This window comes from Typopeltis vanoorti, chromosome 23 (genome assembly GCF_054136105.1).
Source record: "Typopeltis vanoorti isolate ZY-2024b chromosome 23, IOZ_Tvanoo_1.0, whole genome shotgun sequence".
Classification (NCBI taxonomy): domain Eukaryota; kingdom Metazoa; phylum Arthropoda; class Arachnida; order Uropygi; family Thelyphonidae; genus Typopeltis; species Typopeltis vanoorti.
Window position 1 is genome coordinate 78008060 of NC_143571.1, and position 12645 is coordinate 78020704.

The 12645-nt window shown below is 31.2% G+C and overlaps 1 protein-coding gene across 2 annotated transcripts in view; it reads right to left on the bottom strand.

Moving 5' to 3' along the window:
* The window catches only part of Appl (amyloid-beta-like protein), a 260386-nt gene extending 252716 nt beyond the window's left edge, over window positions 1-7670 (bottom strand). Inside the window, exon 1 of one of the 2 annotated variants that reach the window (XM_090412642.1) lies at window positions 7485-7670. In XM_090412642.1, the coding sequence (XP_090268768.1) occupies window positions 7485-7568 (84 nt within the window). In that variant the 5' untranslated portion in view covers window positions 7569-7670. The remainder of the gene's footprint in view (window positions 1-7484) is intronic. The other variant, XM_090412643.1, reaches the window with a different exon arrangement.
* Between the last annotated feature and the right edge of the window lie 4975 nt (window positions 7671-12645).

Here is a 12645-nt window from a genome sequence, read left to right on the forward strand (position 1 = left end):
AACAGTTTAATATTTGGTTACAGCACATGAGAATCTAGTTGTGACAAATGTTATCCTTGTCCCTCATCAGGGTACAAGGATGACATTTGTCACAACTAGATCCTAAGAGACAAACAGAAATCTCAAGGAGAAAAGAACTTATGTGAAATTATGAGGTAGATGATTATAACAGACTTAGAAACCAGCTGGAATTTTGCATCTTGAATCAGCTTGAAGGATTAGAAGTGAATGATGGATTGAGTACAGTCACCCTCGACTTACATCCGGGTTCTGTTCCATCTGGCAGGATGTAAGTCAAGTCAGATACATTAAATCAACAGAGTTATAGGGGTTAGGGACTTAATGGTAATATGTACATATATTGTCATTTTAATTTTTAAACCTTATTATAAAACTGTACTGCGTGTTACTGCCACTAATTATTTTCCTCCATAATAATTTTATCCAATTTCTCTTGGCAGCCTTCTCAGCACTTGCAGATTCCCATACATTTTCACATTATGCAGCAAAACGCTGCTTGAATCTCATGAACCAACTGGAAGAAGCATTGAATTCATAGTCATAATCAGGTTCTGCTTTCTCCTTCAACATGTTGAAGACACTTAGTGCCTTAGCGGTTATGGTCACAGTGCTAAGGGGTATGCGCTTTTGGTTCAGGTCCTCTATCCATCATGCAAGTAGCTTTTCCATATCACCGATAGGACCTTGTCGTTGCTTCATCACTATCATCGATTTAATGGAAGCAGATTCTTTCACAACCTCTACGATTTTATTCTTATTTTTCAAAATGGTCGTCACTGTAGAATAGACCATCCGAAGTCATGTGCAATCACATTAACGGGCTTACCAGCTTCATGTTGCTTTATAACTTGCAACTGCATTTCAAGATCAATTGCATGCCTCTTTTTCTGTGATTCTTCACTAGGTTTTTTGATTGTGCATGTAAGGACCATGTTGCACTAAACATTGCGAAATATTTAACAATAAATACACAAATAACTCATTTCTCAAGCACAAAATCAACAGAGGAACTGTTGAAGACAAGTGCTGACTGACAAGGGAGGTTACCAGTGAAAGCACTGTCGCCACTGTACATGCTTTACCTTAGGCTTGCTTGCGTCTTGTTCGAAAGTATACCCGAAAATGTTATTTATTTCCTTATGGGATCATGGACGTAATTCGAACGGATGTAAGTCGAGGGATGACTGTATTTCATATGTCAGCAAGACATTGGGATTGGATGAGATTTCACTGTGTTTTAATGGAATGTGCTAGAAATTGACAATACCATTGATCTGGCTGTTTAATGAAAGTATGTCAGTAAAACGGCTGCATGATAGCACAACTGCATGTGGATGGTAGTAAAATGGAAGAATCAAACTATACACCAGTTTGTATTTATTCTGTGATTGTTAAGATTTTGATGAAAGTAGAATAGCTCATATACAGAATCCTTGGTTTTTATAAAAAGTAAGAAGAGTTGCCGATGAGGGAACAGCATTTTTTTTCCCCTAGAATTTGCCACAAGCTGCTGCATGAAAAGTTGATATAAGTTACAACATAGAGAATTATATAGAAGGCATGGATGAATTGGCAATTAGCTGCCAATTGCCAATCCACCTGATAGATATCAAAGAACCAAATATGGGAAAGCAGTATCAGGGAGAAGCAAAGTTATAAATGGGTTCCACAGGGCTTGTTAGCAAGACCACAACACTGTGGTTTCGCTATATCAACGATATGGTGCTGTGGTGTGGTTAGGCTTTTAGCACCCTTGATAAATTCGTAGCTAAGCAGCTTTAATAGCATGACAATTTTGAAAATTGGTAAAATATCCTGTCACTAACACCCTTTAGCAACTTCCACAGTGTCAAAGCATTCCTACATCTCCATGGAGACTGGATTGTAAAGTTTGTTTTAGATTTATGACTGAGGCAACTATGAGGCAAATGGAATGCAGGGAAATATTCAACTGTCTCAGATGATGTGAAGCTGGGGATGGTTGTTAATAACAGCACCAATGCTGTAATTCTTCAGGAGAATTTGAATAGGCTGCAAAGTGAGGATAATAATGTAACACAAGAGTAAGGTTTGGACATTGAGATCCACAGATGGGAAGCTACAAACTATTTGTGGAACTATATTAAAGTGAAGGAGTGATAGTGGACAGAAATGCAAAATTCCAGGAATATGTTGCAAAAGCAGTAAAGAGCAGAGGAAATACAATACTGAGGACATTAACCAGAAGATAACAGTGCTCCATTTGTATGAAGCCTTAATTAAACCACATCCAAACTACTATGCTTACATATGATCACCAAGATTTAAAAAGGTATGATGAAACTTTGTAGAGATTACACAAACATGATAAAAATTAATTCAAGACTAGGGATCATTTGCATTGAGGATAGATTAAGTGCATATCATCTGCAGGGTTTAGAAGATAGAAAACAAAGAAGTAATATGATTGAAACAAGCTGTATACTAGGTGGGCAATGGGGAAATGTTTCACAGAATAGAAGGAAGAGATAAGGACAAGACTCTCCTTGGAATTTGCATAATGGAGTGGTGAATAAAAGAGTGAGAAGTTGCTTTTTTTTTTTTGCCTAAAGAATATACAAAGCACAGAATGAATTGCCTGAGAGTGTAGAAATTAAATGAGCTTAAGAAATCATGCAAAAGAATTTGCACTGCATAAAGTCAACAACTCACAAATCAGTCTCACAGCTCGATGGAGATCCTGAATAATAATAATAATTAAATATATCAGAATCTGAACATATAGACTGTTAATATTCTAAAGATGTATAAAAAATATAACAATTGCAGAAAACTTATTTTATTTTCTACAGTTTGCAATAAATAGAATTATTAACATTGTCTATACAAACAACTTCAGCATGCATAAAGTATTAATTTGTAGCAGGAGATAATTTTGGTCACTCACAACATTCTGCAATAGCAAAATTTTTTTGCTATGTGTGATACAATGGTAAAAACTGAAAATATGCTCATAAAGATGTCTTTTCAATTCTATTAAGTGATACAAGGAACATTTACTAGGCTATTTCAACTGAAAGCAAGTTGGCTGATGGCAAGTTGTTTTCTATTAAAAAAAAAAAAAAAAGCTCTGATTTATCCTAAGAACACATACAAACAATAGATAGACCTGACACACACACACACACACACAGTGTTATGGTTTTACTTGTCTTAATACTACTATATTTCATCAACTTTTCCATAATCTGCATTAGCTATCCTATTTTCCCCTTATGTGATAGGCTAAATGGCTGTCACAGCCAAGTAACTTGGTCATTGAAACCAAATTAATGCTTTGATAGAGCAGTTAATCCTATCTGCATCGTGTACCATAGCTGTTAATTGTGTGTATTCTTTTGGCCAGTGTTTTGAGAGATGAAACTCACTACGTTTCAGGGAGGAAAAAACCCTGCTACCTACATGAGACATGCTAACTAATTTCAACTGCAAACCCCTGATAAAGGTTATTTGCATCCTAGAGGGGATTTGAATCAAGGTATTTCCAATCAAAGAACTTTGTCAAAAATGATTGAGCTATGGACACTCTCTGTATTAACTATAATAATCTTTCAATGCTTTTTTCTTTTTGACTTTTTTCAGCATTCATTCTAATTGCTTTATATAAAAAAAGTGGTTGATGAGGGAATGGCATAAAAAACAAGTTATAATACAAAGCTCTTAAGATCTTTCTTGTTTATATATTTAATTTAAACTATCAAATTGAAGACTGGCTTAATATATACTAATATAATTCTAATTTCAACATTTTATTTTATGTAATTCTAATATAATTGAAATCTAATAAAATGCAAATGTTTTCTAGTAATGGAAAATTAATTACATCAGTCAGCAATAAAAAAATCACAGAATAAAATAAATATGCATGTTATATTCTATCAATAAAATATGTATTAGTGGAATATAAATAAAAGAAATAAACCAAATATAAATGGAAAAAAAAATAGAATAGTCATGTCTGAATTCAAGACTGCCAAATTATCAAGTTTTTAGAGTTGAAAACATTAAAAAAAAAATTATAATGCAATAACCATACATGCCAAAATTTATGTGAATACCGTCACTTTCTGATGAAACATTCATATCTGACAACAAAAGATACCTATGACTGAATGAAGGCATGCTAGTTAGTTGAGAAGATAGGAAAGGATAACAGGTTTATAAATTTTGAAGATAAGATTTAATGTGCATCCCTAATAGTACTTCGGAGTACTATTACACTGCAAGCAAGCCTAGATAGTTGCCAACTAGTGCTTGAGAGCACAGTGTTTTTGGAAAAATCTGACAGTGATCTTTTTACAATGTAAGAAGATGCTTGCAGGCACTAAATCCATTGCTAGAGTAAGATCAAAGAAATGCAATGCTCTCTTTATTCCCAAGAATGTTATTTATTGCTTGCCTTCTAATAAGGTTGGTATTCAGTGATCTACCCAAGAAGCAATTCTCCTTCACAAAAACTTTAAAAACTCATATATAAGTAATAATATCCTTACAATTATAATCACTATCATGATTATGTTTATGAACGATATCAATATATACAAGTAGATGAGCAGATATGCGATGTATACATATGGTGTATGGAAAACATTAAAACCTACACTTCAAGATAAAATTATAAAACACGCTAAACAAAACAAAAAAAAAGTGCTTAATTCTGATTTTAGTAAAAATAATGATAATAAAGAAAAAAAAAACACCAAGTTGTCATTTAACCTGCTTATACTACCCAAAAATGAATTCAATTTTGGCTGCTATTGTTAGACACATGAAACGGTTATGAACTTTATTTTTAAAGTGCAACAAAATTATTTATAAATATCATTAAATTACAGCATCTCTTCCTTATATTTCTGGAGAGTTCTTACCCTCTTTTCTTCCCTTGCAAACTCTGTGAGAACGTATAATTTATCTAAACGTATTTCCGTAACTAACCTTTCCAAATTTTCATTTTAATGAAATAAATAACATACAGTAAAGAATTCTTTAAGTAACAACTTAAATTCGAAATGCAGTTTCTCTTCAAATATGGTTAAGGTCTCTATAATTATAAATGTATTAAATGCATCGTTTCGTAAAAAGGGAGGAGGGGATGGGAAGACATGCTTTTGTCAAGCCAACGATGTACAAAAATCAGGTGTATTTACCAAGTAAAACTATCATCAACGTATGCGATTTATTATTCGTTTCGCTTTTCAATAAAGCATTGTAAAATTACAGAGAATGTGTCATGAAGCCACACAAGGCACGGCAAAAACTTTTATCCTCCTTGTTTATTATTACGAAGAGAACTCCTAGAAGTCAATAAGATATCGATATGTCTAAATAATAACAAAATGCAGGTACTGTAATAACGTTCTATAATATCGATGTGTATCTCAAGTTATCTTTTCCTTGTATTCACTTCATTGAGACACGTGCATAAAAATAACAAAAACGTCTATTTAAAAATCATAAAGCGTGACCGACGCTCCTTTCACGCGTTGAATTGTACGCAGGAGTTAGCTACAGTACTTCCTTTTGTTGTCAGTATCATATACAAAGCGCGGTATTTTTAAATCCATGCATCGAAATATAGAAATTTCTTGCAATAAACAAATAACAGAACTGCGATGACTTCAATGTGTGTATGTGAAGTCTCCTTCACTGCGAATCAAAATAAACTCCTGAAAACTGAAAAAAAAAAAAAAGTTATTTCGCGCATATGATAATTCATAAAACATACACAGATCTCTCTCTAATACATAATGACATTTTTATGTGACTCCCACCCATGGAAGGTTATAAATCCAGGGTATATTGTAATATATTGATATATTTCAGATAATACTAGTATTGCATAAACATTAAATGTTATGAAATACTACTTCCGTTTCCTCTAAACAACACAACAATTAAACATAACGTGTAATTGTTGTGCTGCTTTATCGTTATGCTTTTCTGTGAGCTAATAGTTTTCTAATTTTATTAATTTCGTATTTTTTGTGTTAATTTATTTTTTACATAATCCGGAAATCCTGCTCTAGAAACTCTGTTTCTATCCTTTAAACTGTGGCGTGGTTATCAGATTACAAATTATATTTTCTTTATTTTTCCATCATAAATAAAAAAACGGACGTATAATAACTCGAAAATGCAAATGAAAACTACAAAGTTCCAAACAGAGGGTGGGAAGGAAAGCTGATATGTTAGGAATATGTTGTCTGGATACAGGGGAAAAAATATTCGTTTGGATATACTTCCAGTAATTATATAAGTAATTGTAACTTAGAAAAGTTACATTTGTTTTCGAAAACTCTGTGTGTGCGTGCGTGTGTGTGTGTGTGTGTGTGTGTGCGCGTGTGCAATTTCTCCTTTTTATTATTTTTTTTTTTGTGACTATTCGTTGCTATTCCTTTTTAAAACTCAATGTTTCAAATACTGCAATTTATTATGACTTAAATATACAATAAAAACAGATTTTTCTAGCCTCTTTCAGGGAACCGAGTGTTCAAATTGCTCATAACTGTTTGGAAAGAGTTAATACACGTCGTTCTAAATAATATGTAGACACACACAAGTAACTATTGTACCTAACTAAACTAAACTAGTGTATACGATATATTATTATTATTACACACACACACACACACAACTATTGTACCAAATTAAACTACAGCATATGATACAGTATATTATTATTATAAGTCTGCTGGAGTCCAAGACATATCTCAAATAACATATCGTTCATTAAATAAACCAATATACTGCATATCGATAAAATAAGAATCTTGGCATTAAACGTTCGGAATGTTATGCAATACTACTTCCGTTTCCTCAAAAACAGCACAAAAAGTTACACATAACGTGCATTACGACGCTACTTTTTGTTTTGTCACGCTTTTCTGTTTTGTCCCATAGTATACAATTCGATAGCAATTTGCATATATTTAAATGATCCAAATACTAAGTATACTAATATTATCAGTCTTAATGCAGTATAAGGAAATTGATATCCGCGATTTAATAAATAAAATTAAGATTTTATGGTGATATAACTCATGTGGATGGCTATACTCATCTCTCGCTAACAAGTATATGACGAAAAAACTTCACGATTCCTTCAAACAGGATAAAATTACGATCCAAAGTGATGATTTTATGATATTTTAAACATCTACTTATAATACTGTAATACCAGTACTATAAGCACGGATTCTTAATTTAAACACTATAACGAATGATCCCATTTCTTTCCTCTTCACATCGATTACATATCTAACCCTAGCCTCGGAGCAAACTTACGGAACCAAGTTAGCATTAGCCATTGTGCCTTCCATGCTGCATGCGTAGAGTAAGCTATTCAACTTCCTAAACCAAGGGCGGACACTTCCAGCTGGCAATGAAAAATTTGATTTTTTTACATTGAACTCCTTAAAACTTACCTCTTCATATGGAGTTGTCAAAATCGTGCTAGCAGTACATACGATGAACAGATGAAGCCAAACGAAACCTGGAATTAACCACATATTGCTGTGGTAAAACGCCTGCTAATTGTCACCACAAGTACCAACACAGTTTCACCCAGAGCACGTCTCTATCCTTGGAGAACCTAGGGTGTGCGCTGTCGATCTTTCTCTCTTACTACTCTAATGGTTGTGAAACACTGATTGCAGGAATCTTGACCAATCACAAACTGCGTCACAAAGGACAGTTGGTTGCTGACGTTACACTGCGCATGTCCCTTCCCTTGCAGAAGATCTCATCATTCTGTCAAGCGAATTTTTCACTTCACAAAATAATATCAGCTGTTAAAAATTAATGGAGGAAAAACTTTTTTTTTTATTGTTTACCTCAATGCGAGATTCCTCGAATGCGTACATATAAATATATATATGTATATATAAAAGTGACTTACTAAAATATGTAACAATATTTATTTTATGCACCTTATGCATTCTTATAAATTAAAATGAAAAATATTTTTCTGGATATATTATTATAAAAATATTTTATTTTTCAGTAATTTATTTTGCCATGTGAAAATACAACAATAAGACGAAAAACTACTAAATTAAAATAAGCGAATAATATATTAAATAAGCAAAATAGCCACTGAATAAATAAATAAATATATATATATATATATATATATATATACAAAATAACGGGAAAATAAGCAAATAGTATGAATAAGCATATTTTCTGTCTTTCTTGATAAATTATTATTTTCTTTGGTGTATTGGATTTATAATATATTTCCTTTATATATGTTTATTGTATATATTGTTGCTTTGTATATATTGATTTTGTTAGAGATATGTAATTTAAGATATTGTTTGACTTTTAAAGTGCGTTTTATGTAGATTTTGTATAAAAATAAATAAAAAAAAAACATTTAGTCCTCAAGAATTTAAAATTTTCTATGGATAAACTAAAAATCAGAATTACCACGCTTTGAAGATATGTGAATTTTTATAGGCTTCAAATTAAAAATGTCTTACTAAAAATAATAATTAAACAAAGTACTTTTTTCCTAAGCATCTAAAAATATAAGTCTGGTCCTTTTCTCAAGACGGAATAAAAAGTTGTCATTAATGGAAGCGAATTGTTTGATATTCCACAATCCTATTGTGCCAGGCCAAGACTATCCCTCGATCAATAAAAAGAGAATACTTTTGAGAATAACCCAAATTTCATTTGATTTTTTTTTATTTCTTTACATATTCATAAGCTTTTTTTCCGTAATGCATTTCTTAAGTTGAAAATTTGTTATTGCTCTGGTCTTAATAGATGTTTTATGATTATTATTTTATTTTTTTTTTATCATTGCTTATTAGGAAGACCATTTCAAATTCAGTGAATGGAGAATTTCTTGGTAATTTTTCCCCGTCTTGCAGTCAGTGCCGCGCCGTGGGTAGGAGGCGCCCTTGTGCAAAACTTTTTTCAGCGCCCCCATAAAATAAGTTTCCATGAAAAATTTTTGCGAAAAATTTTACTTTGTTAAAAGTACAAAACAGTTTATACGCATACATAAAAATAAATTTTATTTAACAGTACTAGAACATTGTAATCACAGAAATTCATTAATAAGGAATTTTTAATAATGAAAATTTTCAAAAATGTTTATTTATTCCTTAATATATAAATACAACAGAATATATATATATATATATATATAAACAAAAATTACTTTTATTTTATACAAAAAGAAATATTACATAACAAAGATAATTTGGAGATATGCTTTTAAGTATATAACAATTAGTATAAATGTAGGTTTATTTTATATATTTATCCGTCTTGCTTAGCCTCCACAAAGTTTTTAATAATATCTTTAATGTCTAATGAATCCATAATATTTTTTTCAATTGATATAATTGATAAATCCGTTAGACGCCCTCCAGACATTGTTGACCGCAAATAATTTTTTATTAGTTTCAGTTTTGAAAAATTTCTTTCCCCTGATGCTACGGATATTGGTAATATTAAATAAATACGCATCACAATCGCAGTATTTAGAAACGTGTCGGTTAATTTATTTTCGTATATATAATTTAAAACATCCTGACGGCCCGACTCTTTTTTAATAAAACATTGCAGCTTTTAATTCCTCAAATAAAGTCATCCCATCAATATCGCGATTGTCGGAATCTTGATTGTCGCTCAGTTTTAAGTGCAAATCTTTACAATGTTTCATTAAATCTTCATCGCTCCAATCTTTTAATTTGCTAATGTCTCTTATAACTTTAAAGTCCTCGCTATGTTGTTTTAAGAGTATGAATCTTTCCGTGACTGAAGTTATTGTCGTGTCTAAAATCGCGAAAAAAAATTATTTTAAAATTTTGTTTAGGATCATGCGTTGTCTCATCTGATGCTTCATAACCAAACATTTTTGTTTTTGTTCATTTGCGAATGTCTGGAAAAATAGGATCAATATTAAGATCGTTTGCTACTTCTTTTGCATTTCTAATAATATTTTCAAAACATTGGTCTGTTCGGCGAGTATTTAATTCTTGTATAACATAATCAAGATTTTCTGTAATTTTTCCTATATCAAATGTCGGATTCTGCATTATTTTGCTTTTATTTGCGAGAATCGATATCTTTAGTTTCATCTTCCGTAATATCAAAAAGAGCCTGGTAAATTTCCTTGATATTATTTTTAAGTGGCTTTATTGCTTCTACTCTACTTTCCCACCTAGTAGCAGAAAGTGGTTTCAAATTTAAAACACGAATATGTTTTTTTTTTTTTAATATAGCCCAACGCTTCACAGATATTGAAAAATAATTATATAATTCCTGTATTACCCCCAAAAAATTTAGTTTCACAGGATATCTTAGCTGCATCATTAACTACCAAATTTAATGAATGAGCAGTACACAGAATGAAAACAGACCTTGAATTTATTTCAAGGATTTTTTCCTGCAGTCCATTATGTTTGTCTCGCATATTTGAACCGTTATCATAAGCTTGGCCGCGTAAATCCGAAATGTTAATAATTTTAAATATTTTTTTACAAATTGAAATAATCCTTGCCCAGTGGTATCTTCTACAGATTGAAAACCCAAAAAATGTTCATGAATTTCTGCTATATTTGTATCTTTATTTTGATTAACAAATCTAATAACAACAGATAATTGTTCTGTGTGGCTTATATCCGGAGTAGTGTCAAGAATTAATGAATGATATTTCGCCTCTTTACCCATTTCTAAAATCTTTTGTTTTTATAGCTTCAGAAATCATACGGATGATTTCATTTTGTATTTTATCACCTAAATAATGAGCAATGTTCCTTTTTTTTGTGATGTTTGGATGCGATGCAAATGTTCTGCCATTATCGAATCAAATTTAGCGACAGTTCCTACTAACTTTAAAAAATTACCGTTATCATTTTCAAAAAGTTTTTGTGAAGAACCTCTAAAAGCTATACACTGTCTTGATAAATATTGTATTATATAGATTAACCGTTCTATAACAGATTGCCAATATCTTTTCTCAGTTTCATATAATCTTTGTTGTGTGCAATCAATAATGCATTTCTTAATCAACGACATTTTAAGTTCGCTGTATTTTGAACAGTTTTTAATGTGCGCGGAACTTGTCTCGTGTATTTTTAGTATATAACCCAAATGTTGCTAATCGTTACAACCGTATTCGTTAGTAAGTTGGGAATTTTGACTACCAAATATTTTGCAATAATAACAGAAAACAGAATTTCGCGATTCTGAATAAATTAAATAACTTCGTAAAAGATTTTTTCCATTTGCTAAAGTTCGATAATAGTATGAATCGGAAAACTTGCGGCCAGATTCATCTTTGGGAAATTCTTTGTTAACTACTTGACGCGGGCAATGCTCAACTAAACAATCTCTAACTTTGGTAGTTATATGTTTCGGCCAAGTACCTGGATCATTAACATTGAAATTTAAAGTAAAATTTGAAGTTTCGGGTTTCGCTCAATCGGAATCCAATATTTCTTCTGCTGCAACTTCTGTAGACAGTCCAGTCAGGCCAGTTTCATTTTCGCATGTAACATTTGTTTCTTCATAGTTATCTTGTGTCCTCTCTTTTTCTTAATAGAGCAACACGGAGTGCTTGCTTCGTCATCATGTTCATTCTTCTTTATGCTTCGTTCTTTATGTGGTCCTGAAGTTAAAAATTTATTCAGCCAATTTATGTTCCAGTTGTACTCGTTGCAATTGTCTTTTCCTGTTTTGTACACCAGATAACTTCTTTGCCTTTTTTTCCGACATCTAAGGGTTAACACACTTGGTTAGACTTTAAAATAAGAAGAGCGTTAAAAGTTGTCCACCAAAATAAATAATAATTTCTGAAATTTTCCCTTCAACTTATTTTTTAACCCCTTAACCGACTATTATTTTTAAGGTGAATGGGCCAAGACTGACTTTTTTTTTTCAATTACAGAACTTGATTTTTCAGATGTTTTGAATAATAAATATACTTACATTTTAGGTATTTTTTGAAAATTAACATGTAGATATATTAGCCAGTGATTGATTTCTCAGAGATATTTATTTAATACTTTTTTACATTCTCGTAATTGTTTAATAATTAAGAAATTTCTAGATTATTAAAATTATTTATTAAAGAAATTAATAAAAGGACCCCAATATCTTCCAATCAGAACAAGAAAAAATATATAAATAAATCACTTATTGAAAATTATTTATTTTCTACCCAAAAATATAACATAAAAATCTGTTGTTTTCAAAATAAGATAATTAACTAAAATGAAACAATTGAACTGATTTTAAATCTTTGCAAAAATATAATAGACGTACTTACTTTATGTGAATTATAAACCAAAATCATAAAAAAATTTACTAAACAACAAAAAATATATTTTATGAAACAAAAGGCAACTGCACAGTAACACTGCAATGCACAAAATGAAATGATACAAAATACATCAGAAAAGTATCAAGCAAGAGTAGATCATCTAAAGAGTTTTATAGCTCATAAATAACCTATGTCTATTAATTTAATTCGAGCCGCGTCAGCCTGATGCGCCGATAGTCTACCCCGCATATATACGGGAATTTTAACTATGGTCTCTCAGCTGATTAATATGTTTATAATTT